The sequence below is a fragment of the Grammomys surdaster genome, unplaced genomic scaffold (assembly GCF_004785775.1).
Source record: "Grammomys surdaster isolate TR1022 unplaced genomic scaffold, NIH_TR_1.0 332366, whole genome shotgun sequence".
Classification (NCBI taxonomy): domain Eukaryota; kingdom Metazoa; phylum Chordata; class Mammalia; order Rodentia; family Muridae; genus Grammomys; species Grammomys surdaster.
In genome coordinates, this window is record NW_021627623.1 from 2,223 (window position 1) to 30,219 (window position 27,997).

Sequence of the window (27,997 nt, forward strand, 5' to 3'; positions counted from 1 at the left end):
TGAATACTTCATACTTTATTATTCTAGACACAGTGCATTTTATGTAGCCATTACCTGTTGGCAATTATTTGTGTTTATGTGTGTTTTTGTTTGATTACTGTGTGTTTTGTGATAGGGTCTTGTTATGTAGTTAAGACAAGTGATGGTCCTTCTCCCTCCGCTTCCTGAGTGCTAGAATTACAGCATGCACCCTCACACCTGCTTCCAACACTAGTACTCTGATTCTTTTTGTTCTGTTTTGGTGACAGGATCCCACTAGGTAGCCCAAGCTCAAGTTGAGCATTCAGCCTCCTGAGTGCCAGTTTTATAGATGTGCCACTGTGCCCAACACTGAGACTTCGACCCTATACACCAGCATTGCCAGCATTGTACTCGAGTTAGATATGTGGACAAACAGAAAAACTATTACTTTCCAGTAAAACTGGAAGTGGCATGTGTATACCGAGTTTAATACCTATCACCAAAGAGGAGGGCTTAATAAACTACAGCTAGTACTGCATTCGGGGTACTCAAGTGCTCAGACTGATGGCAAGTGGTTCTCCTCCTGAGCCGTCCAGTTAGCCATGTGACAGCTGAAGGACAAACTCTGTGCCTGTGGTCTTCTGCCTTGAAATCATATTCTTGACAGAGAATAAAGCATCCCTATACAAGTAACTGGCAGTCGTGCCCTTAGTTGATCCAGTTAATTCTTAAGGTTATCTAAAAGCTGTTCAGAGAAAGATAACTATACATGCCCATTCTTTTTACATACAGCTTTAAAAAATCAAGTTAAGGTGTGCAACAACATAGGAATTAGGTAAATTAAAAATGATTTTTATGTACATGGAGGGTTTTTTTTTCCAGTCATAAAGAGTTGTTTGCAGAGAAAATGAATGTAACTGGAGATAATCAAATCATGTGAATTAAACCAGTCCTAGAAAGACATGTGTGTGTTTCCTCCCCTCCATGATTCATAGAGTGTTATAAATTCACACACATATAAACGACATGAAGGCAAAAGTAAGACTGAACAAAGGGAGCCCGTGGAGGGAGGCATGACGAGGTGTGCTCACCATGTGATCAGTACTTGATGGAAAGGGAAAACAAACACACTTTTTAAAAAAAGGAAAAACTAAAATCCTGGTTGTTTGTCAGTTAAGAGCCAGGGAAAATGCTCTACCAGAGAATATTGTCACTTTGGTCTCAAGATTGGAGCCACGTGCATTTTCTACTGTGTTTATCTGTGTAAACTGCAGTGTATTTACCTGAGCTTCCCAATGAAGTATATGTTGAGTGAATGAATGAAGGAACTGTCTCTTATGTTCTATTCTCCCATGTGTCCTAGCACCTCTCAGCTTTTCTTAATCTAACCGGTTTGAGTGGTCACAAACCGTAAGTTCCTATTGTCTGATGTTTATGTCTATGAGCATGGCTTCCATTTATATTTTCTTAGTCAGTATGGCGAGTGTTGTTTAATCTCTGCACATGGATAAATGGAAACACCAAAATACTTTCATGTTATGCTGGAAGAAACTCAAGCCATAAAGTCTTCTTGTTTTCATTTTTTGGTGTGTTTTTTTTTTTATGTGTATGAGTGTTTTACTTTCATGTGTATATGTGTACCACATGTCTGTGTGCTCATAGAGGTCAGAAGAGACATCGGATCCCTGAACTGGAGTCACAGCTAATTAGTAGTCATCATGTGGGTGCTGGGAATCCAGCCTAGGTCCTCTCTGAGATCGCTTAGCTGTTAAGCCATCTCTTCAGCTCCAGAGTCTTTTAGGAATGTGTGAGTCAGCTCCATTTCAGGTGTGATTCCATTAAAATAGCTGCTAGCCCTAAGTTTTTATTTGCTTATTTTTATAGTTTGATGTTTATTCTTGAAGTTGATGTGTAGCTAAATTTTATTCCACTCATCAGCTATGTAGTCTCCCCACTGTTATTTGTTATTTCTTATTCATTAAAAAAATTTTTTTTAAATTAGACTTGTGTTTTTGTCAAGGTGGGCATGTGCCAGTATGTTGAGGTCATTGTAAGTTCCCAGAGTTAGTTTTCTTGTTCTTAGGATCAAACTCAGGTAGTCAAGTGGTCAGATTGATGGCAAGTGCTTTTACCTGCTGAGCCATTCGTATAGTCTGTGTATGTGTGTGTGTGTGTGTGTGTGTGTGTGTGTGTGTGTGTGTGTGTGCGTGTGTGCACGCATGTGTGTGTGTTTTTCTCTGTGTCTTCTGTCTGTCTTTTAAAACATCAGTCATTGTGTGTGTGAGAGTGCTCTCAAAATCATTAGCCATTTTAATTTGGCACCAGAGTTGGGAGTGTTTTTAGTTGAGCAGCATCGACTTTATTCACGGTGACAGCTGTCACCGTGAGGTGCACCACCACTCTGAACTTAGCCTGTGTTTGGTTTCCTTTTAGGTGTTGACAGCTCTTCTACCACCAGCAGCGCCTCACCCTTGCCCAACAGTTACGATGCCCTGGAAGGAGGCAGCTACCCGGGTAAGCTGTTGAGAGCTTGCTCACTGTTCATTTAGGTTACTGGCTGCATCAGGGCAAAGGCAACTGAAGACATACAGTAGGCTGCATTTTTAACAACAGCAAAGATATTTTTCCTGGCGTTTCTCAGCTATAATCTAGTAATATGACAACCATTCATGTTGTTTCTGGCTACCTGAAGACATTTGTTGTTTTGTTTTTTTCTTTTCTCTTTCTAAAAAAAAAAAAAAACCATTTGGCAGTGAATGAAACAGCTCCTTAAATTGTGCTGTTGATTCGCACGGGTCCTTGAGTCCCTCCCAGCTAACCCTGAGTGTGTGTTGGGCTCCTTCCCTTGTGGTTCCTGACGCCTCCACTTGGTAAAAAGCCAGGTAGACCCAGGGGGCACGTCTTAGAGACATTGCTAGTTTTCTAATTTTTTTCTAAATGTATAAGAAAGTTTTACCTGCGTATATTTTGTACCCTGCATTCCTAGTCAGAATAGAGGGTTGTGTTTCCTAGAACTGGAGGTGCAGAGGGTCGTGAGCCTCTGGAATTGACCCTGTTTCCTCTGTGAGAGACAGTGAGTGCTCTGAAGCCGTCATTCTTAATTATATCTGGAAAGAACCTCATTACATGAGAACAGAGGGGCAGTGGATGGTGTTAACTGAAAACAAGCTGTTGTACGCCATTTCATTGTAGTAGAACTTAGGCTGCAGTCTTCCAGTGCTGCTGTCTCCTGTCACCCACACAGTGGCACACTCTGTCCCTTCATGACTTATCAGTGTTTAGAGCGACAGCCCAGATGGCTTTGTCCTTCTGGTCCCTCATCACTTTGATAATATCACTTTCACTAGGATGAAATTTAGCTGAAGCTGTACCGTTCTGTACCTAACACACTATTCACTGTCAATACCATGAATCAGTAGAAAAATGTAATCCTCTCAGCTTAGTGTATAGCTCTCTCTTACTTTTGAAACACAAAGTGTAAAAAACTTAGTCTTTTGTGGTCGAGCATTTTTTGTCCAAGGAATTAATGGGGGGGGGGGGGGGGGGGGCAGACCTATCTACAGGTGTCTCCTAAATTCAAACACAGTCAATAAAAAGTTGGATTCTTCAAGAGAACTTTTAAATGATAAATTTTTATTAAGTCATGTACTTTTTAGTCCATGTTTATGCAGACTCTTAACTGGTAAGAAATACCATTTTTGATATAAAAAGATCAAGAGATTATAACTTAAAGATTGATTTAAAGTAAGACCAAGTCAATACCAAAATCTTACACTGGTCACACACACATATTTTGCCAAGTTTTCCAGTTTTACTGGAATTTTTGCTTTTAAGTTTAAATAAAAATGAAGAACATCCAGTCACTAAATTTTCTTAGTCACTTATTGATCCCAGATGTTGTTCTAGAAGTTGAGGACAATATTTTATATTCTACCCACAGTTTACTTATGCAGATAATACATATTTCTAGGGTATTATAGGAATATGCCATTTCTTTCATGGACATTTTACATTAAGGGTCAAATGAACTAATTTTTAATTTTAATTCTGCTGTTTATTTTCTGCTTCTTAGTCCCATTCCTCCTGGGAGAATTGAAAACCAAAAATATACAGTACTGTGTTAGCTGTGTCTGTCATTGTTAGGAGTAACATCTGAGGCATTTGTTATTGAAATTATGCATAGGCAAAGCAATGCATAAAATAAGATTGACAGAATATTGATAGTTATTTAAGTCAGTGTGTACATGGACTTAGTGATCTTCTCTTTCAAGTTGATATGTGTTCTTCATTTGTCACAGTAAAACATTCTGAAAAGAAAAGAACGCCGAAGGTTACTGCTTACCAACCGAATTTTGGGTTGTGAACACCTAATTTTTTTTTTTTTGTAGATATGCATTCTTCTTCAGCAAGCAGCCCTGTTCCAGATCGTGCCGCGGAACCTAACTCCTCCCTCGCCCAGGCTCTGTCTGCAGCCCCCACTCCTGCTGCTGCTCAGCCGCCAAAGGTAGCAAAGCCCTTTGGCTATGGCTACCCAACTCTGCAGCCTGCCTATCAGAATGCAGCACCACCCCCCACCCCTGCAGCACATCCCAGCGGCCCAGCGTATTCTGGATATTCCCAGGTGTGTATTCAGTCCTGTGTGATAAGCTGATAAAAGTTGTATCCATTGGAGCAGTCTCTGATAATCTGAATCTAATGAGTTGGAATCTGGATGAAAAGTGAGTAGCTTGAGTTTTCTTTAGGTTTTTGCATTTTTTTTGTCCAGTGTTTATAATCAGGAAATTTAAATGGTAATTTAAAACTTACGTTTAAACATACATACATGCGTCTGTATGTTTGCCATGTATGTACAGATAACTACAGAGCCCAGCAGAGGGCGCTGGGTTTCCTGAGCTGGAGCTGTAGGCAGTAGTGAGCTTCCCAGTGTGAATCCTGGGAAGTGAAGTTGGGTCCTCTGGAAGAGCCAGTGCTCTCAATTGTTGAGCCACTTCTACAGCCCCTAATGATAGCTTTAAAATTTTTCATCTTGCTAAGCTGACAGTTACCTCAGAAAATAAGAGAATGTAATTTAGTATTTATTTTAGCCTCTGTTCTTTATTTGGAGTCTAATACAAAAATGACCCTGTGAGAATCTTCATGAACAGAATTGTTCTCTAGTTTGTGTGTTCAGTGGCTGTGGTAGGTATTTTTCTGTTGTTGTGATTAAGATGCTATGACCAAAATCGACTTACGGAAGAGAGTTTCCTTCGGCTTACGATTCTGGAGGGGAGTCAGAGTAGTGAGGGAGCTGTGCCTGACATGAGGCGGACAGCAGAAAGCTGTCTGATCACATCTCACGACACGGGAACCAAAAGAACAAACTGCAAGTGAGGAGAGGTGATGTCAAGGCAGCTCCCCATGACTGAGGTCCTCTAGGAAGTCTTCATGGCCTTCAAAGTTCTATCAACTGCACTCACTGATAGTGCCACCAACTGAAGACCTGTGGTTCAAGTGAATGAGGCTAGAGTGGGAGTATGCTAAATAGTTCTCATTTTTATTTATTAAATGGAAAATAAAGCAGGGAAATGAGTGAAATGGCCAAAGCATTTTAAGTGTATTAGATAGATAGATAGATAGATAGATAGATAGATAGATAGATAGATAGATACATAGATACATAGATAGATACATAGATAGATAGATACATAGATACATAGATAGATACATAGATAGATACATAGATACATACATAGATACATACATAGATACATAGATAGATACATAGATAGATACATAGATGCATAGATAGATACATAGATACATAGATAGATACATAGATACATAGATAGATACATAGATAGATACCATGTTTACATATGTATATACATATTATATATATATATAAGTATATAGAGACAGTGTTAGTGTGAATGTGCACAAGTAGAGGTCAGAGGACAACTTTATGGAGCAGATTCTCTCCTTCCACCTCTCCATGGATCCTAGTCATTGAACTCAGATCACTAGGCTTGCATGGCAAGCGCCTTTACCTGCTGAGCCATCCTGCTGGCCTGAGAATATATACTGTAGCTTTAAGGAGCCTTCTGTGATACAACTGAAATCCTTTTAAATGTTGCATTCTGTGTGATCCAGTGGTTCAGATATGAAATCTAAAGACTTTCTTTGTAATGACTGGCAGTGGCTTTCGTTTACGTGGTGAGAAAGGCCCCGCTTTTCAACCCTCAGGAAGGTGCCCCATGGTCTTTGTTCTTCCACCACCCTTTATTGCAGAGAATTTTGGATAAAGACCTTTCTTGGATAGCCAACAAAAGGAAGAATCATTTCTAAATGCTGTTACAGTTCAGTGCATATACAAATTTCCCCAGTTATCTTAGAAATGCCCTTTTATATTTGATTGTTTAAACTATTAGCCAAATAACTTAACGGCTACTATGTTTGCTTTTGTGTTATAATTATCATTTTAATTTGAAACAAACTTTACAGTTTGAATGTATGCCTTGGATCTGATGGAGGCTGAGGCAGCAGCCCTGAAGAGTGGTCTGCACTGCTCACTGCTTCGTTTTGCTGTCCTGTCATTTACTGCTACCTCTGCTCCGTTTCCTCTGATCCAGGAGCTTGATCATATTCATATAAGAATCATAGGCTCATGATTATGGTAATCATATATTCATGTTGTCTTTGATCTTGTATTTATATATCAATATATATTCATGATTCTTAGTACAGCTGTTATTTCTTTACATAGGCCTGATTAGGAACTCTTGACGTAACCTAGGACACTTGATGTCACCTACTCTCTGCCTCACTTGCTAACCTGTGAGAATTGTCTAATGCTTAGCCCGGTGACCTCCTGTTCATTTGAACTGTCCTCATTAAGTTGTTTTTTTTTTTGATATTTTATTTACATTTCAAATTTTATCCCCTTTCCCCATTCCCCCTCCCCCCCCAGGAACCCTCTGTCCCATCCTCCCTCCTCCTGCTTCTATGAGGATGTCCCCCAACTCCTACCCCCCACTCCCACCTCCCCACCCTCGAATTCCCCCACACTGGGCATCCAGCCTTCATGGGACCAAGGATCTCCTCTCCCACCTATGCCCAACAGGGCCATCCTCCCCTACATATACAGCTGGAGCCATGGGTTCCTCCCTATGTGCTCCCAGGCTGGTAGTTTAGACCCTGGGGGCTCTGGTTGGTTGGTATTGTTGCTCTCCTCATGGGGCCGCAAACTCTTTCAGCTACTTCAGTCGTCTCTCTCACACCTCCATGATCAGTTCAATGGTTAGCTGTGAGCATCCACCTCTGTATATGTCAGGCTCTGACAGACCTCTAAGGAGACAGCTATATCAGACTCCCGTCAGCATACACTTGCTGGCATCTACATCATCATCTACCTTTGACTGCACATGGGATGGATACCCAGGTGGGACAGTCTCCAGACTCCTCCTCCTTCAGTTTCTGTTCCATGCTTTGTCTCCATATATGCTCCCATGAGTATTTTGTTACTCCTTCTAAGAAGGACTGAAGCACCCACACTTTGGTCTTCCTTCTTCATGAGCTTCATGTGGTCTGTGAGTTGTATCTTGGGTATTATGAACTTTTGGGCTAAATATCCAATTATCAGTGAGTGAATTCCATGTGTGTTCTTTTGTGATTGGGTTACCTCACTCAGGATGATATTTTCTAGTTTCATCCATTTACCTAAGAATTTCTCAAATTCATTGTTTTTAATAGCTGAGTAATATTCCATTGTGTAACTGTACCACATTTTTTGTATCATTCCTCTACTGAAAGACATCTGGGTTCTTTCCAGCTTCTGGCTTTTATAAATAAGGCTGCTATGAACATAATGGAACATGTGTCCTTTTTATATGTTGGAGCATCTTCTGGGTATATGCCCAGGACTGGTATAGCTGAGTCCTCAGGTAATGCTATGTCCAATTTTCTGAGGAACCGCCAGACTGATTTGCAGAGTGGTTGTACCATCTTGCAATCCCATCAACAATGGAGGAGTGTTCCTCTTTCTCCACATCCTTGCCAGCATCTGCTATTACCTGAGTTTTTTTATCTTAGCCATTCTCACTGGTATGAGGTGGAATCTCAGGGTTGTTTTGATTTGCATTTTCCTGATAACTAAGGATGCTGAACATTTCTTTAGGTGTTTCTCAGCCATTCAAGTTTTCTCAGTTGAGAATTCTTTGTTTAGCTCTGTACTCCATTTTTAATAGGATTATTTGGTTGTCTGAGTCTAATTTCTTGAGTTCTTTGTATATATTGGATATTAGCCCTCTACTGGATGTAGGACTGGTAAAGGTCTTTTCCCAATCTGTTGGTTGCCATTTTGTCCTATTGACAGTGTCCTTTGCCTTACAGAAACTTTGCAATTTTGTGAGGTCCCATTTGTCAGTTCTTGATCTTAGAGCATAAGCCATTGGTGTTCTGTTCAGGAACTTTTCCCCTGTGCCCAGGTATTCGAGGGTCTTCCCCATCTTCTCTTCTATTAGTTTCAGTGTGTCTGGTTTTATGTGAAGGTCCTTTATCCACTTGAACTTGAGCTTTGTACAAGGAGATAAGAATGGATTGATTTGTGTTCTTCTTCACACTGTCCTCCAGTTGAACCAACATCGTTTGTTGAAAATGCTGTCCTTTTTCCACCAGACGTTTTTAGCTCCTTTGTCAAAGATCAAGTGACCATAGGTGTGTGGGTTCATTTTTGGGTCTTCAATTCTCCATTGATCTTCCTGCCTGTCTCTGTACCAATACCATGCAGTTTTTAATCACTAAGTTTTAACTAGTGGGTTTAACCATTTGGTGGTATCTTTATATCTTCTATTCCAGATGACCATTACCTGAGTGGGTGGTAAGATAGTGTTTTTCCTCAAGTTATCATTCTATATGTATTAGTTAGAATTAGTGCATTCCTGTAGTGAACCTTGGTCTCTGTACTAAGGAATGTGGAAGATAACTATATACAGACACAAAGTGTACTCCTTATTTTTTTGTCCTTTGTCAAAAAGTTTGTGGTTAGAGTGACACAAACACTAAATAAAAGAACTAAATGAAAAACTAATTTAAAATGTTGACTACAGGTGAAAAGTAAAATGAGATATCCCTGAATATTTTTTGTAACATTTTCATATCAAAATAATACAATTTTTGGCCCATAGTTGAGTGAAACTATCATTTGTAGGTTACAGAATAGAATATAGACTATACTTAATATACTCCTGATATATTTAAATTATTTCAAAATTATATCAGTTTTTATTATGAGTGTAAAATTATTAAATGTAAGATTTGTTTTGTTGGTGCCGGAGAGATAGTTTAGTAGTTTGAGCACTGCCTGTTCTTACAGAGGACCTGGGTTCAACTCCCAGCACTTACACTGTGGCACACAACTCCAGTTCCAGGGAATCTAATGCCCTCTTCTGGTCTCTGAGGTCACCAAGCATACAAGTGGTGTATAGACATACATGCAAACAAAACATTCATACACAAAATGAAATTTAAGTTTAAGTTTACAAAAGTGATTAGAAAATGCAGAAAAGCCATTTCACATATTAAATCAAATCAAATTAAGCCAAATCACATATTAAAGTGAAAGATTTGTCTTGTCATAATATTTGTCCTTAGATATGTACCCCAAGTGTCAGTAAAATTAGTTAAAACAATTTTTTTCATGGTACTAGAACTTGGCTTGGTTTCTTGAACTTTAAGGATTGCTTTTTATATCATCTGAATATTTTTGTTGTTGTGTAAATACAGTATTTTGTATTTTGAGGGAAAGTTCATAAAACAAAACAAAAAAAAACCCAAACCTAGTCATGCAAATAGCCCTAAAGGAAATATAAATATAGGTACTGTTTTGGTCAGTTTTGACTTAACTCAAAGCTTGAGTAGTTTTAAAATATGACAGTGATTCATTAAATTACTTTGAGTGAATAAACAGCTGTGAATTCATAGTAATACTACAAGCGTAACACAGGAGCAGAAAGCAGCAGAGGAGAACTCTAGACACACGTGCGTCCTCTGGCAGTGGTGCTCAGCCTGTGGGTTGCAACCCCTTTGAGGATTGAACAACCCTTTCTTTCATAGGGTCACATATCAGGTATTTACATTATGGTCCATAACAGAAGCAAAATTACAGTTATGAAGTAGCAACAGAAATAATTTTATGGTTGGGGTCCCCACAACATGAGGAACTGTGTCATAGGGTCACCGCCTTAGGAAGATTGAGAGCCTCTGCTCTGAGGCATCAGCTTCTCCTGGAAACTGGGGGCACTTGAAATGCTTCAACATTTACTGTCTCTATGTGATGGAAACTCTATTTTTTGATGTTAAACAGTATGACATTATGAATGAAATTGTTTTTGCTTTGAAATGTTTAATATGCTTTAAATTGACTGTTTTGTTAAGATATGACTCTAAAACCAGATATACATTTTCTCAATATCTTGAGTTTCCTTTGCATTAAAATCTAGTATTCCGAAACTTTTTTCATACGTGTTGTAAAAATTTTCCTTTTGCCTTGAATTTCTCTCTCAGCATTACCCAGGGGTGAACCAGCTGTCCTCAGGTCTAGGAGGACTAAGCCTGCAGAGTTCTCCACAGCCAGAAAGCCTAAGACCTGTAAACCTCACCCAGGAGAAGAATATCTTACCTGCAACACCTATTTGGGCTCCTGTACCCAACTTGAGTGCAGAACTCAACAAGTTAAACTGTAGCCCAGAGTAGGTACTCTTTATTTTACAGCATCTTTACAGTAAGAGAGCTTGAATGAAAACAGCACCTGAGTCCCAGAAATAATCAGCAGTATGGTATTGGTCCCTTGATTGGAAGTTTGGTTCATATGGGCTTTTCTGTTTGAGTTTGTATAGAAGTACATATAAGCTTTCCTCTCTGTGTGTGTTGGGCTGGGGGTGTGTGTATATGGTGCACTGTACATATGTTGGGGTGGTGTATGCGTATATGGTACACTGTACATGTGTTGGGGTGGTGGTATATATGTATGTGGTACACTGTATTTGTGTTGGGGTGGTGTATATGTATGTGATACTCTGTACATGTGTTGGGGTGATGGTACCATAGACACACATCAGGCATCCTGCTCTATCTCTCTGCTGTATCCCTTGGAGACACCCATTCACTAGAGCTAAGCTGGCAGTCAGCACACCTCAGCAATCTCCCTGCCTCCACTTCCCACAGCAGGCACACGTGCCCACTCCTGCTCTTTTACATGACTACTGAGGATTTGAACTCAGCTCCTCATGCTTGCATAGCAAGCTCTCTTATTGCTGAACCATCTCCCCAGAACCTTTGGAAAATTCTTTCTTTGGCTTTTCTTGAAAATGACGTAAATCTCACTAATGTAATTCCAAGAATAAGTTTAGATAAATAGTTTTTCTCTGAATTTTCTTTTCTCAATCAGTATAGAACCCCCAGTTTATTGGAGCAGCATGAATTCACGTAGGGTCTTCCTTCACTGAGAACATCCTTGCCTCCTGGAGAAGTGTAGCTGGTGTCTCCATGCCTTGATGTGCCTCTGAGTTGGTTAGTGGGCTCTGTACTTTCGGCCCAGGGCCTCCCCGGCTGTTGATTGCTCTTTTACCTGCTCTCAGTGCCTCCCCTCCACACCCATGCTTCACAGGTTACGCTCTGCTCCTCCAGTTTCTTCTCTGCACAGCGTAGACCTCGAATGTCAGGAGAGCATTGTCTTCTTCCTCACACGATAAATCCGTCATCCTTAGAGCCAGTGTTCTTCTTTTCCTAAGGCAGTGACTTTCCACCTTTTCCGTAATTGAAGGAGATGGAGGTCCTCTTTCTCAGCCAGAATATTACATAGAATTAAACACAGGTTTCCTTCTCCTACCACCACTGACCCATGACTTCTGAAGGCAATACTACGGTGATTTCCATAAAAGCATAGCACACCAAGGATTGCAGGCTGAGAGCAGCTGTCTGTCCCAGTTCTAAGCTGTTGGGTTGATTATGGCCTTGCGTTAATGAGTGGTTACACATTTTCTAGGACGTGAGTGTAGCGGGTGAGTGTGTACGAGATCTTGGCTGGCTGCAGTAGTGGATGCTTGGAATGCTGAGTCAGGATGATTTCAAGTTAAAGGTCTTCCCGGGCTACTTAGCATCTGAATATATAAATCCTACAGGAATATATAAATGATGTATGATGCGTGTGTGTGTGTGTGTGTGTGTGTGTGTGTGTGTGTCTGTCTGTGTGTCTGTGTGTGTCTCTGTGTGTCTGTGTGTGTTGTTTTGTTTACTTTTTAAAAAGCAGCTCCCTTTAAAATTAAAAAGAGTGATTAGTACTGGCTTTAGGTCAGGGCAGACTCAGATATTCTCCTGTGGTTCTGGGTTTAGGGCACTTCAAGTGTCAGTGATGTCATCAGGTAAGGAATTCAGGCTGAGTAATCTTTCTCTAAAATGCTTCAAGCCGCCAAGCAAGAGCTTCCAGCTTTCGGATTATTTTCATGGACTTCCTTGGCCAGCATTATTTGGGAAGCCTGAAATACTCCATCGTCTGAAACCTAAGCATCCTGTCTTTGCACACATTTTGGGTGGAGCCTTCTTTATTTTGTATTTTTGGATTAGAGGCACTGGAGCCTGCAGTAATGGCACACACATACACATAAGGTCCATCCTTGCCTTCTTAGTTGCCTTCTGAGTTATGAGAAAGGCAGTTCACAAAACAACTCTCTAGAGCTCTGTGGAATCACAGAACTTATTACATGCTGTAGGAAGGATGGATGGATGTAAGGAGACTGGTGGGAGACTACCCTAAGCGCCCCTGGGAAAACGATCTAAGCTAAGTGAGGCAGCAAAGTGTGTTCAGGGAATCACAGGCCTGCTCCCTGTCCCTAGTGTTCGGCACAGCAGGAATGTGCCGCAGAGCTCAGGTAGAAACCACCACTCATACTGTGGGGCTTAAGGCCAGGGCTCCTGAAGAAGCAGTAGCTGGATGAGTCTTGTGGTGAGAACAAGGTCAGAGGGGAAGATGAGGTAAGTGGAGATGGCATGGGGAACAGGGCGCCTTCAGTGGCGGTTTCTGTAGCTCCTACTTATGCCGTACAGTGAACTCACTGTTATAGTTAGAATATGTTGTACTTTCAACAGTGAAATGTCGGGTCCTTGGTCTAGGTCTTTCGATAGCTGTCCTATACATGCCTGGCTGAGTAATTTCCTTCCTGCTAATAGCTGTAGTAGCCTGCCTCAGTAGTTGTCACTCAGGTCTTCGAGGGTGCAGTTCTCACGTTAGCTAACATACTGCATGGTTGTGTCTTTTCAGTTCCTTTCGATGTACCTTGACCAGTATCCCACAGACACAGGCTTTACTGAATAAAGCTAAGCTTCCTTTAGGATTGTTGTTGCATCCCTTCAGAGACCTGACGGTAAAGTATATTTTAAGTATTTAGGTTCTGATACATGTGTAAGGTATCCAGATTATTTTGTTTCCTAAGAATGTTTGTCTTATTTTATTAGAGTTGGAAATAACCATTTCTGGGTTGTTGATTGATTGTGGTAGAAGGAAAGAGTCGATTCTCAAAAGTTGTCCCCTGACCTCCACATTCAGGCTTTGTCAGGCACACCCACACACATTCCCACATACCGTGGCCCATTCAGGATAAAAATAAATAAATGTAATACCTTTCTTTTAACAATTAACTGTTTCTGTAAGATTCAAGTCAACACTTGTCTTCTGAGTAGCTGCTTTGTTTTGGGTGCTGGTGTGGAGTGGCCACACCCTGGGTCTCCAAAGTGGGACAGATGTGAACCAGAGCTGTGTGTTGCCTGACTGACATAGAATCAGTCTGGTTCTGTGAGGCACTAAGCACAGTTACTTCCCTCTACAGTTAGTAGAGGCATTCTGTATTAAAGTCTGGGCCTCACTTTGAACCAGCTACCACGGATGATGCTTAAACTTCAAGAGTTATGTCCAGGTAGAGCAGAGAGTTATCTGGTTGAAATTAAATAACCTGTGACAGTGGGGAGTCTGCGAATGTCGAGTCTGCGGAATGAAGGCAGTTGTTTGCATCTCTACAGTGTGTTTGAGTTAATAGCCACTTTGCTAGAATCTTACACATTTTTTTTTTGTCATTTCTTGCAGGTAACGTTAGCAGTAGCTAACAAAACAGCCTAGTTAGCCAAGAAAACTAAAATTAAAATTTTAAAGTTCAGAAAAATATTTAGCCAGAGGCATTTGTACTTAAGCTGCATTTTCCTGTCACATTCTTTTTCTGTGGGATGCTTGCCTGTTAGGCTGGATGGAAAGTATCAGTGGATAGAAAATAATTATCATGCATAGCCAGTCCTGGGAATTTAGTCAGTCAGTAAATTCGATGTAATTTAAACAGTTACAGCCTTCATCATTAAACCAAGACAGTTAATTTCTTCCCTGCATAGCTGAGAGTTTTTCTTTTTTTGTTGTTTTTGCTTTTCTTTTGTGTTTTGGGGATAGGGTCTCACTATGTATACTAGATGGGTCATAAACTCACATAAACCCACCCGATTCTGCCTCCTGAGTGCTGGGGTTAAAGACAGACGTGACTATGCCTGCTACCCAGTTCTTTAAGTACAGATCCCACATAGGATGTCTTTTAGAAATATGTACACTGAAGATTAATAGTGATATCCTATGGGATCTAAAATTATGAGTACTTTAATTTTTTTCATTTTCAGTTAATTTTATTTTCTGTTTGTTCCTCACAAGTGATATGTGGATGTTACTATGATCAAATAATAGTGCTGAACATGAAATACAAAAATTTTGTATTGAATTTTTTTTTTAATCCCAAATGAAGCATATAAAATGGTGACAGATGGGTTCGGGGACATAGAATAGTATATGACATTTTAATGTGTTTTATGTTTGCTGAATTGACTAACTACAAAATTTTTTTCCAAACTAAGGGTAGAGTGTATTTTCTGTGGGATTGGCTTCTTTCTGTTCTCATCTGCTGTGGGAGAGCTGTCAGCCGTGCAGCAGCCTCCTCTGCCTGATCCCTTTGCCTGGTCTTATACGTGGAATGGGTATGTTTGTGTCCTGATTGTCCTGAGGTGTTTGTGCTGCAGCAGCGTCTCTACTTTGTCTTGCAGCAATTGCCAGTGATAACCTCAAACACCATTGTGAGGTGCCGGTCCTGTCGGACGTACATCAACCCATTCGTGTCCTTCATCGATCAGCGGAGATGGAAGTGCAACCTGTGCTATAGAGTGAATGACGGTGAGTCTCAGGTTCTAAAAGGAAGTCTTTCACTGTCTTTTCTGACATCTCCCTCATTGCCTAAAAAGAGCTTTCATGACATTTAATGGAGACAACACAGGCAAGGGACCCTTCAGTCTGGTCTCTGAAGATATGCTTGAGCACAGAGAGAGTGACAGGGCAGACTAAAACAAGGTGGAGTAGAAAGGCACATAAAGACACTGGCTGGTCTCTCAGGTGGAGTCGTGTACCCAGCCTCTGGGTGTTTGGTTCAGTGAGCTCATACAGAGCTCATACGTAGGCACACGTGTCTTCCTGTTACAGCCGCTTCCCAGTTGTGCTTCTCTGCGTTCTCCCCCTCCCGCCCCCCATGTCCTGTGAGGTTCATTATTAGGATACAAGTCTAAGGAAAAAGGCAACCTGTGTCCTGGTTTTCTCAGAAAATACACTTGAAAAAGGAGTGTTAAAGGTTTTCTTTTTTAGTAATCTTCATAAATATTGTGATGAAGGTGTTCAATTCCCAGTGTGTTGCTAAATGTGCCTTGAATTCTTAATGCTCCTCTAGTGCCAGAAGAGTTTTTGTACAACCCCCTGACACGGTCTTACGGAGAGCCTCATAAACGGCCAGAAGTTCAGAATTCCACTGTGGAGTTCATCGCTTCCTCAGACTACATGGTAACTATCCGGTGTCCCTGTTGGTTGTGGGACACAATTCAATGATTCAGTTGTTTTAAGTAAGTTCTGATCCAAATTTTTAAGATATTAATATGAAAGTTTGTATGTAACAAACAGAAAGCTTTTCCCAGATCTGATTTGGTCTTCCAGAAGAATGCATTATATTGTTTAGAAACATTAGCCATGGCTTATGAACAAACAGCATCCGTAGTTAATTGCCACTTGAATGTGGCTCCTTTCTGGACAGGGATAATAACTACTGTGATCATTTACAGTTAAGGGACCCCAAACAGAAAAAAAACTAGTGCATATTTTTGCCCAAAACAATAGTCTTAAAATTGTCACCATCTGTAACGACCCCTCCAGCACCGAGAGCAGGGTGGATGGCTGACTTGTTCCATCCTCAGCTTCAGTCATCAAATTCTGTTGCTCTGTTCTACTTAGAAAACCAGGTTTTACAAACTACTTAAAAATAGGTTTTAGGTTACATGATGCTCACCTTTGTTTTCTCATTTTTATTAAAAATAATATCCCCCCCCCCATCGTTTTTACTCTGGTTGCTGGCCATTGAGGAGATGCAGGTGAAGAGAGGTAGTGGGGACGCCTGCCTGAGGCCTGGTGGATTCGTGGTGTTGACTCAGCCTAAGATGACTTAGCTGCAGTTTTCATGTCAGTTTCTACCTCAACTACACTAAGTTTCTTGTGCCATCCAGCTTTAGAACTCACATGTACTCAGCTCTGGAGTCCTTAGAATCTTAATCTAGGTGCAGTGCAGTAGGCTGTGACCTTTGCTGTATGATTCCATGGCCTTTGGGTGGCATGTTAAGAAAGCCCTTGTGGACTGCGTGCTGCTCAGTGGAGCTCTTGCCTCCCATTTGTGAGGTCCTGGGTTCAATTCCTCAGCACTGGGGACCTCACAAAGGGAGAGAAAGAAAGGCTCGCTGTGCCCCTCCAGTACTTTCTGTGACTCAGCTTCAATAAGCCTTCTTGTACACGTAATTTGAGCTTATATATTAGTAACAGAAGTACATAAAATAAATAAATTTTAAGAATGAAAGAAACTTTAAAACTATATAAATTTTTTTAGGAACAAATAAATATTTAGACAGGTTAGCGTTACATAACAATCACCTGGCATGTTTTTACTTTAGAAGATATGTTAGTCAATATTCCTTAAAAAAAAAATAAAACAAAACAAACCACTTAACATGCTTAGCCATTACAAGTGCCTTTCGTTCTAATCTCAAATGAACTTTGCAAAAGAAGTAAAGAAGGCAGTGCGTTCTCATTAGCGACCATGTAGTCCTGTGCAGCTCCTCCGTAAATACATGCAGTAATGCTAGTGACAGGACCGAAGGCAGTGCAGCTGCTAACGAACTATCTTCTTCCCCACAGCTCCGGCCTCCTCAGCCTGCCGTCTACTTGTTTGTTTTAGATGTGTCTCATAACGCAGTGGAAGCTGGGTATTTGGCAGTTTTATGCCAGTCCTTATTAGAAAACTTAGACAAGTAAGAATTTTTTTTTTTATTCTTATGTGGGTATGTAAGTGTGTGCATACGTTTGAAGTTGTCTTTTAAATCTATGGGGTTTTTTTTTTTTGCTAAATTTTGTTAGATTCTGCTATGTTTACCTAATGTTATAGAATAAGGATTCTGTTTCATGAGTTGTTACATTTAATAGCTGATGGGTATCTGATTCATAAAATGATAAATGCTTTAATATTTTGAAAGAACTTGAATCTTATCTATCCCTCTGATGGGCTGTCCTGAGCACTGAGCCAAAGTGACTGTGTCAGGAGTTGGGATGAGACTGTCGGCAGGGTAGCTAAGTCTGAGGGATGGTAGGTTGACTGACATGAGAGCGGGCACTGAGAGATGCATGTCACGTGGTTTCACTCACATCAGGGCTGATGTACCTATAGATCACAGCTGATCTATATGTAGGAGGGTGCAAGCGGCTGGCTGGGTGGTGAGTGGTTGGCATGAAAAGATGCAGGCCTTCAGAACTGTTGTTGACTTGGTGACTGACTAGTATGTTCCTGAAAATGCTGAGTTAAGTATTCTTGCCACATGTTGACAATATATATTAATTAGCTAGATTTTGTTATTCCACAGTATGGATGCATCTCAAGACATTTGCACAATAATGGATATAATTTTGTCAGTTTAACAAAACTAATAAAATAAAATTATTTATAGAATCTAGCTATAATTTGTGACTGTGCAAGGCATTTTTTTCCCAAGCTAGTTGTATTGTAAAGTTTGAGGAAAGGAAGGTTGAAGCTGAGTGTGTGCTGAAAATGTTAGGAAGCCAGAGAGTGTGCTCTGCATATTTTCACATGAGCCACATACTGCCTTGTGGAAATTGGAGCAGAAAACAACATGAGGTGTATATAGTCTCTTAACTCTTGTCTGTTTGTCTGCCAGCAATTGTGAAGAAATCCTTCCATTAGCTTTGAAAAGAATCACAATTTTTACCAACTAGAAGTTGTTTGTACAGTCTTTAGAGGTTGGTATCCAGGACCTCTCATTAGGCCAGCATTCTGTCACTGAGCCACACCCTGTGCCTGTCTGACCTTGAGCTCTGTGTTCCCCTTGGGGTCAGTGCCCTGGAGGTACCTGAGTAGGTGGAGCAGGTTCCCGTGTCTCCTGCCCCAGCAGTCCACTTCCTCCAGCACTCTCAGGGAAGTATGAGGAGACAGCCCTGGTTATTCCAGTGAGGACAAGTGAGTAGTTACAGATTAGACTATAAAATTAAAAGGATAAAACTGAGAATGGAAAATAGTTATTTTTGCTTGATGCCACTAGAAAATAGACACTGGGAAAGTAAAGACAGCTAGCCTGGGAGCAGCGTACAGCACTGTAGTAGCGTTTCCTGAAAGCACTCTGGAGACACTCCTGAGAGAGGAATGTGCTACAGAAACAGTTTAGCAGAAATTAGGGTAGGCAAATAGTCTCCACTCTGGTTACTGACTAATGCCAGCAGACGTTGTGAACGTCTCAAAGGAGTGCTCGTTAATCTCTAGAGACAAGTCTTGAGCAGTACTGGCACTGGATACTGTTTTCCTCCCTGTTCTGACTGGCCGTGGGCCTATCTGAGTAAGCAGATCAGTCACTGTAACAGGAGTAAAGTGTTGTGCTTTAACACACATTCTACTTTTGAATCTTTTGAAGACTTGCTTTCTTTTATGATGTGTACTGCATGCATGCCTGGGATCCAGGGAGACCAGAAGAGGGCATTGGATACCCTGAACTAGAGTTAGGGTGTTGTAAGCCACTGTTTTGGGAATCAAACTTGGCTTTTTCCCAGGAACAGCAAGTGCTCTTAACCACTGAGCCATCTCTAACCCCTGGAATCATTTGTTTTAAACAAACATTCTAAGGCATTCTAAAATGTAACCTACATAAGCAGTGAGTCCAGCCAGACGGACGCACTGGGGGATGTGCTTCTGTATGGAGTGTTGCTGAGGGAGACTCGGCAGGCAGGACTTGGCGTTGTTCTTGGGACCATGGTATGGTTTTGAAAACTGAGTTCTAACAGAAAACTTCCTGGTGATTGATAATAATCATTTTGATGTTCATAACTGTGTTTTGTTTAAAATTCACACATTAAAGTCTAACAACATTGTTAGTGTTTTTCCTGAAAAGTGTTTCCCGTAGAGCGCATTCACTCCTGTGTTTGACTGACCTTGAGACTGTGTCTGATTATGCAGATACAAGGATCTGTGATACTAAGACAGAAAAGAAGAATACATCTTTTTGTTTTTGTTTTTGTTTTTGTTTTCGAGACAGGGTTTCTCTGTGTAGCCCTGGCTGTCCTGGAACTCACTCTGTAGACCAGGCTGGCCTCGAACTCAGAAATCCACCTGCCTCTGCCTCCCAAGTGCTGGAATTAAAGGCGTGCACCACCACTGCCCGGCGAGAGCACATCTTTATTTAAGAGTATGAGAATAAAATGTGGTGTCTCACTCCGGTAATCTCATAATCCAGCACCTGAGTCAGGATAGCCACAAGTTCAAGACCAGCCTGAGTGACAAAAGTCCAGGTCTCAAAACAAATAAAACAACCAATGCTTTAGGCCAGTGGTTCTCAGCCTGTGGGTTACAACCCCTTTTTGGGGTCAAACAGACCTTTCATAGGGGTCACATATCAGATGTCCTGCATACCAGAACATTTACATTACAATTCATAACAATAGCAAAACTATGGTTAGGAAGCAGCAATAAAAATAATGTTATTGTGAGGTCACCGTGACATGAGGAACTGTATATTAAAGGGTCGCTGCCTTAGGAAGGTTGAGAACCGCTGCCTTAGGAGAAAGCAGGAAATGTTGAGTTTCTGGAAACCACCTGGGTTCTGGGTTGCTCCTCCCTGAAGGCTGTTTTGCTTTCTGAGCCTAAATTAATGTGAATGCTCCTGCCTGAAAACAGGCTGCTGACATTGTCATTTTTTGTGTATGGTTCAAACTCTCTGTCTCCTGTACAAAGTCATGTGTAGCTATCCTTCGACTTAATGTACTATTTCATTATTGTGTGAACAATGTGACTGAACACTTTGAATTTCAAGTTGCCTTTTTTTGTCACAAGGCTTCCTGGAGATTCACGAACAAGAATAGGATTCATGACTTTTGACAGCACCATTCATTTCTACAATCTACAAGAAGGGTTATCCCAGCCTCAGATGTTGATTGTATCTGATATAGATGGTAAGCATCAGCAGGGTGGTCTCTGTAGCTCTGGACTTTAGACTGGGGTTGACTTATGTGACGGTCCATCTTGTCATGTGCTGTGAGCATGATTTGGTATACCTTGGAAATTCTTGGTTCTAACTTTTTACGTGTGTTTGTGTGTGTGTATGTGTGTGTTGGATGTGTATATATGACATACATATATATGGAGTATATGTATTTACTAACGCAGAATTCCAATGTGCATGGCAAGTGTCTTTGTAGAACCAAAACTTGCTACTTTCTGATGTTCTCCTGACTGTGTGCTGATGGGGTGTTTCTGTCCCTGTAGATGTTTTTCTGCCCACACCGGATAGTCTGCTTGTGAATCTGTATGAAAGTAAAGAGGTGAGATTAATTTGTTTTTTTCAAAGTTATCAAGACACTTACTTCATCAGCAGTTTCCATGTAAACCTCTGTTTACTGGTACCGTGTCATTAGACACTGTAGGAAGGTATCTAGTGAGACTTCTTCACAGTCCAGTGATGCAGAATGTATTAGAGAAGAAAACCGTCTTGCCTTCTCAGTAATTCACCCTTCACTCTTTCCTCAGCTTATAAAAGACTTATTGAACGCATTACCAAATATGTTCATCAATACCAGAGAAACGCACAGTGCCCTTGGACCTGCACTTCAGGCTGCCTTCAAACTAATGTCTCCCACGGGTGGCCGAGTGTCTGTGTTTCAGACACAGTTACCTTCCTTGGGGACAGGACTTCTGCAGTCTAGAGAAGATCCGAATCAGAGGTCGAGTACCAAGGTATCGTGTGTTGAGTGTTTCTATCTTAACCATGGGTGTTTCCTTTCCCCACAAACTAAAGTCATCCATTTCCTCTTCATTGCTTCATCAGCAGTGATAAATAACCAGTAAGAATTGAAGCCACAGTGCCTTTATTTGGGGTTAGGTGTATTCTTCTTATTGCTTAGTTAGCAGGCTGTAAATTTAGTATGAGGAGACCAGCACTGCCCATGCACATGTGATGAGTAAGTCCAATCCGTGTCAGGTCAAGCATTGGGTGTGGTGGTTCACGTCTGTAGTCCAGCAGACCTGAAGCTCCTGATGCCACGTGTGTGCACACACCTACACACCAACAAGAGAAATTATTGTTTTAATGTTTAGAAGCATACCCTAATCCTTTATTTACAGATGAAAAAAGTAATATCTTGTCACAAATACCGATGAGGCTATTACTGAATGTGTGAGGAGAGCAACAGTCTTAGCAGCACATGATCTAAGGATGTGCAGCATTTTCATGTACTCTTATTATGATCCAAGGCCAGAAATTATATTGCTGACCCAGGTTTTAAGTTTCCCTCAAAAATTGATCAAAAGATGAAGTAACTGGAGATTTTTGTGTTCATTATAGAATGTTATAAAATTACACACTGAAGATGACCTGTGAAGAGGATCACTGTGGTCTTTTTTGTTAGATAGTAGGGTATCTACTAAGTAAAACTGATTTTAACCATTATAGAACACTTTAGTCAATTGTGAGATGATACCATATTACTCAATATCTGTCCACTATTAAGATTCTTATTTAAAGTCATACACTGTTTAAAATACACTCTACAAACAACAGAATCTTAAAAGTTAATGTGTTCAGTTTGGTGACCTGTGATAATTTTATCTCAAAAATAGAAGTATCTATAAGAATATGACACAGAGATTTTAATGGAACTTAAATATGCCTACCAAAGACCACATTCTAATCTTTTCTCCAGAATATAAACCCTTTCATTTCACATATTATGTTATTGTATTTCCTAGAATTCATACAAAGGGCATTGTGAGCACAGGACGACATTATGTAGCTTCTTTTATGTCAGCATTTACAGTCTAATTTTTATCCGTAGCGTATACTGAAGAATAAGTCTACGAGTGCAGCTACTTTTATTTATGCATAGTTGTCTTTCTTGAGATCATATTCAGTAGACTTCGGGGTAGTATGTCTTGATTACATTTTCATGAATTTGATCATAAATGTGTCATTGTCTTTTATGTTTCTTATGTACTCTTAGAAACATTGTGGGTGCAAAATAAATCTATAAAAGTCTTGGGACTCTTTCCTTCTATTGGGTTGCTTTGTCTGTCCTTGATGAGAGAGAGCATTTTCTTTGTCTTGTATCTTGCTTTGTCTTGTTTGGTTGTTATCTCTTGGAAGCCTGTTTTCTTCTGAAGGGAGATGGTTGGTGGGGGGGTGATCCAGGGGAAAGCAGAGGTAGGATGGAACTGTGAGGAGTAGCAGGAGTGGAAATTGTGGTCAGGGTGTATTGTATGAAAGATGAAATGATTTTCAATAAATAAAAATTAAAAATCTAAATCAAATAATTGAAATTTAAAAAAAGAAGTTGGATGGCTATTTAAAGATGACGCTGTGGCTTAATTTTCTGTCCCAGTGTCGTTTCTGTGATACAGTGAAAAACTTGCTTAAGCTATTATAATTGAATGTGCTTATGAGTAAACTTTAGATTGCAGGGGTTACCAATCACTGTATAAAACGTAGATGGTAAGGAAACATGTAAGCCAGCAGTAGTCTCACTATCGGGTATCAGTGTTTAGTTAACACCCAAACAAATGTGGTTTGTCTTCACTCACATAGACTGTTGTCCTTGGCCTTTTTCATTGTGATCTCTGAGATCTCCAAAGTGTGTGTAAGGTAGTGAATGTGAAAGTGCTCAGGTAACTGTCAGGGCTGGAGGGGTGCACTCAGCCTTCCTCACCACGCCGCCGAGTCACAGGAGAGATCGCTGAGTCACAGGAGAGATCGCCAAGTCACAGGAGAGATCGATCGCAGTACTCAGTAGCACCCACTGTGGAGCTTCTGATCAATCTGATGCCATCAGGCTTTCTGATCAGTCTGATGCCATCAGTCTTGCTCAAGGTTCTTATCTGTGAAAGATAAATATCAAAAGTCTTATGGGATATGTTATGAGAATGAATCATTCAGTTTATATAAAATAGCTTAAGCAGTGTGCCATGAAATTCATTTTTCCTCTAGAGGTGAATGAGAAGAGCCTCCCTTGTCACTCCAGGCTAGATTTGAATACCCAACAGTCCTGCCTCAGTTTCCAAAGTGCTGGGTCTGATCCATACATACTTTCTTGCTCTAACCATTTTTATAAACGCTGGGTTTTATTGCTCTTAGAAATCTGGGCCCAAACTCTCTTGGTATATAATAGAATAAAGTATATATCTTCCTTGTTATCAGAGAGACATATACTATGTGCATAACCAAAGGCTCTTACTTTATGATCTGTTGGCTTAGGTGGTGCACCATCTTGGCCCTGCAACTGATTTTTATAAGAAGCTTGCTTTAGACTGCTCAGGACAGCAAACTGCAGTGGATTTGTTCCTTCTGAGTTCACAGTATTCCGACCTTGCTTCTCTGGGTAAGACAATGTCATTATATTACTACTTAAAGATTTCACCGGGCAGTGGTGGCACACGCCTTTAATCCCAGCACTTGGGAGGCAGAGGCAGGCGGATTTCTGAGTTCGAGAGTTCGAGGCTAGCCTGGTCTACAGAGTGACTTCCAGGACAGCCAGGGCTACACAGAGAAACCCTGTCTTGAAAAACACAAAACAAACAAACAAAAAAAAAGATTTCTAACATCTAATTAAAGCTGTGATCTTCAGGAAGCATTCTTGGTTGGTACTGAGGGAGACAGGCATGTAGAACAGATAGGTGATATCTGTGATGATTACCAGTCAACTCTAAAGCCCTGCCTGTACTCAGTATCTGCTTTGTAGCACTTAGCCATTCAGCAGTGAACTTCAGTGTTTGCCATATTTTATGAATGTTTCGGGGTACAGTTTTATCTGCTTCCTGTCCGTGTTGGGCTTATTCATAACAGATTTTTTTTCATAATGTGATATCTGTACTACTGTTAAAAAAAAGTAAATTATCTTTACTTGTTTAGCTAATACTTGATGTGTTTCTCTCTAAAGCTTGCATGTCCAAGTACTCTGCAGGGTGCATATTCTACTATCCATCTTTCCACTCTACCCACAATCCTTCGCAAGCAGAAAAGTTACAAAAAGACCTGAAACGGTACCTCACTAGGAAGATTGGATTTGAAGCTGTCATGAGAATAAGATGCACTAAAGGTATGGCCTTGGGAAAGTGTGTTCTTTATATTTCTGCATCAATCAGCAAGCATGCCCAGACCCGTGGTGATGACGATTTAGCATAGGGGACTTCCTGTTCGATCCAGATGAACCCTGTTTGACATACAGTTACTGAGTAATCTTTGACCACCTCCTTTTAATAACTAGAATAAATGGATAAAAGCAACATTTTGGTTTATTGGAGGAAAGCACATGACAGATTATTCGAGAGTGACAATGGGGAGAACAGGAAAGGGCTTAGCCACCATTTAGCTGATGATGTCCTTGGGTTACCAAATGTGTGTGTGTGGGGGGTAGACTCTAGTCTCTCATTTACATCCAAGATAGGGAACCCTCGGTTTCTTAGTTTTGTGTATTATATTTACGTCTGATCTAGACTTGCATGTAGAATATGATGGTGGGTTAGGTATAAATATAGGTTGAATGTGTAAGCTCCCTTTAGAGAACCTACCTTGTTTGTTAGTTTGTTTGTTCAGTTAGAGCATCTCCCAGAGTCCATCTGACCCAGGACAGCAGCATGAGCTGCAGTGATGGTGTTGCTCGTGCTGTCTCATGCCAGTTCTCTCTCCCCTCAGGACTTTCAATGCACACTTTCCACGGGAACTTCTTTGTCCGCTCCACTGACTTACTGTCTCTTGCCAACATCAACCCTGATGCTGGATTTGCAGTACAGTTGTCAATTGAAGAAAGTCTGACAGATACTTCCTTAGTGTGCTTTCAAACAGCCCTGTTATACACATCAAGCAAAGGTAATGTTATCAGCTCTGAAATGGCTTGTGGCCATAGGTCCTCCTTCTTCTTCTCTTTTAGTAGAGAGGAGAAAAAGAATGCTGTGTGGTGGCAGTCATGGCATTTGTAGTAGGTGACTGTGTGTTGTTTCTTTCTCTTCTTAACTCACATTTGAATCCTTAAATAATACACCTTAAAAATAGATTTATTGTTTATGTGTGTGCACCCTATGAGTTTATGTATAGTATACCACATACAAACAGAGACTCATGAGGCAGGCAAAAGAGGGTGTCAGATCTCCCCTAGAATTATTAGTGTTTGTAAGCCAGTGTGTGGGTGCTGGGAGTCACCCAGGTCCTCTGCAAGAGCTGTAATCACTTTTAACCACTGAGCCATCTCTCCAGCCCCAAATAACACTCATAAGGATTTTTGTCACGAGTATTTATTTACTCTGTGTGTCATGCGCTCCTGGGTAGGAGTGCCACAATACGCGTGTACAGGTCAGAAGACAACTGATAGGCATCAGTTCTTCTTGTCACAAGTGAGTCTCAGGGCTCAAACACGCTCATCAGGCTCCACAGCAAGTGTCTACCTGCTGAACCATTTCACTGACTGTGTGTATTGTGGAAAATTCAGTATTCACCATCATGTTTCTGGCAAGCACAGAGACCACCATCCTTGGGATTGGGGGCTGTGTAACATGAAGAACTGCAGCAAGGAAGGCCTTCACTTCTTCTTTGACAGTGTACGCTTTTTGATACTTAGTTGAGTATAATTTAGAACAACATTAAAATTAAACTAGAAAATCTGGAGAGACGGCACAGCAGTTAAACACTTGCCGCTTCCAGTTCCCAACCTCTGATAGAGCAGATCACAGCTGTCTGTGTCTCCTGCTCCAACAGACCCAACACCCTCTCCTGGCCTCTGTGGTCCTGTGCACACTTAAGTGTGTGTTTATTGTGTGTACATATACACATAATATAGTTATTACAAATAAAATCTTGAAAAAGACCAAAGCCAACCAGAAACGACTGTTCAGCTATTTGTAAGATCTATGCTCATGGTTTACAGGATTGGAGAATTTTTTTTTTTAGATTTATTTATTTTATGTGTGCGAATTTCCTATCTGTGTGTATCTCTGTGCACTGAATGCATGCCTGGTGCCTACATTAGCAAGAGGAGAGCATTAATTTCCTAGGTCTGGATTTACCAACAGTTGTGAGTTGCCATATCGGCTCTGAGAGCTGAACCTGGGTCCTCTGAAAGAATAACAAGTGTTCTTATCTTCTGAGCTGTCTTTCCAGTCTCTGGGGAGTATATCATTTGAAACATGCTAACTAGACTGGGCTTGTTGCTCAGCGCTGTAGTGTTTGCCCAGCATTTGTGAGGATCTGGGTTCAGTCCCAAGTACCAAAACCAATAAGGAGAAGATGCTCAAAGCATATTAATGACAAAGCCTATTCTATTCTAGAATGTTGTTGCTGATTAGCCAAAACAGCAATGTGAGTGAAATGGGGATGCTTGCTCCGTCTTAGGCTAGTATGCTTTAATGATGTATTTCGTTTTATTTAGGCGAACGGAGAATTCGGGTGCATACACTGTGCTTACCAGTCGTAAGTTCACTCGCTGAAGTTTATGCAGGAGTAGATGTACAAGCTGCCATCTGCCTTCTGGCCAACATGGGTGAGTAGCAGACGAAACAGTGGAAAATGCATATCTAAAAACATACCTAAACATACCTAAAAACAAGCTGTGGCTTTTCTACTTTTGTCTAACTTTAGAGATCCTTCAATGCGTTTATCTATTACAGGATGAATTAGACTGTTCTTACATCTTAAAAATAATTCCTAGTTTAAGTCTATTAGGGGGGTTGTGATTTGTAAAATCCAGGATCTCGTCACCTAATATGTAAACTGTCACACATCCACACTAGAATACAGCTCAGCTATAAACAGGAATATGCAAATGTGACTTTCAGAGCTATTATGCTAAGTGTCACAAGGTGTGTCCCTGTGACTCCAAATATATGACCTTCAGTAAAAGGAAATTTATGGAGACCAGATTGCCAAGATAGGGACAGAGAACTTTCCTGTCTGGTGATCAGACTGTGTCTAACACATAGCTGCTGTAGAATCATACTCAGAAAAGTATATTTCTGAAAATATACTTTTAAAAAAGTGTATAGATAGAAAAGTATATAGATAAACAAGCAGTGAGCCTTGCTGTTTCTCACATACACTAGAGAAAGCAGCCATTATTGCTAACTTGGTGCAAATAGCATTCCTGACAGACCACTGGTCCTCACACCTCACTGGGCAGTACTAGGAATTGACGCAAGGACACAGGATTATGTCACTGATCTATACTCCACCTCCCCAGGGTTTTAGTATGGAGAAGGAACTCTGTGCATGAGCATGTACGTGCACACACGCTTAGAAGAGAGAGCTCACCTGAGCCCAGTGCCTGAGCACCCTCTTGCTTTGCTTCCTTTGCAGCTGTGGATCGCTCAGTGTCATCGAGCCTGTCAGATGCCAGGGATGCCCTGGTGAATGCTGTAGTGGACCCCCTGTC

General features: G+C 40.8%; 1 protein-coding gene across 1 annotated transcript; it reads left to right on the forward strand.

Annotated features, from left to right (window-relative positions):
• Positions 1-987: 987 nt before the first annotated feature.
• On the forward strand, positions 988-27,993 carry LOC114616521 (protein transport protein Sec24B-like; the record flags this gene model as incomplete). Its single annotated transcript, XM_028761964.1, has 16 exons — positions 988-999; positions 2,373-2,475; positions 4,350-4,582; positions 10,501-10,685; positions 13,253-13,355; positions 15,061-15,187; positions 15,732-15,841; positions 17,237-17,349; positions 20,427-20,545; positions 20,859-20,914; positions 21,120-21,326; positions 23,836-23,959; positions 24,518-24,676; positions 25,273-25,446; positions 26,999-27,109; positions 27,922-27,993. Coding segments are annotated over exons 1-16 (2,008 nt in total), but the record flags the coding sequence as incomplete, so codon positions are not given.
• Positions 27,994-27,997: the final 4 nt, after the last annotated feature.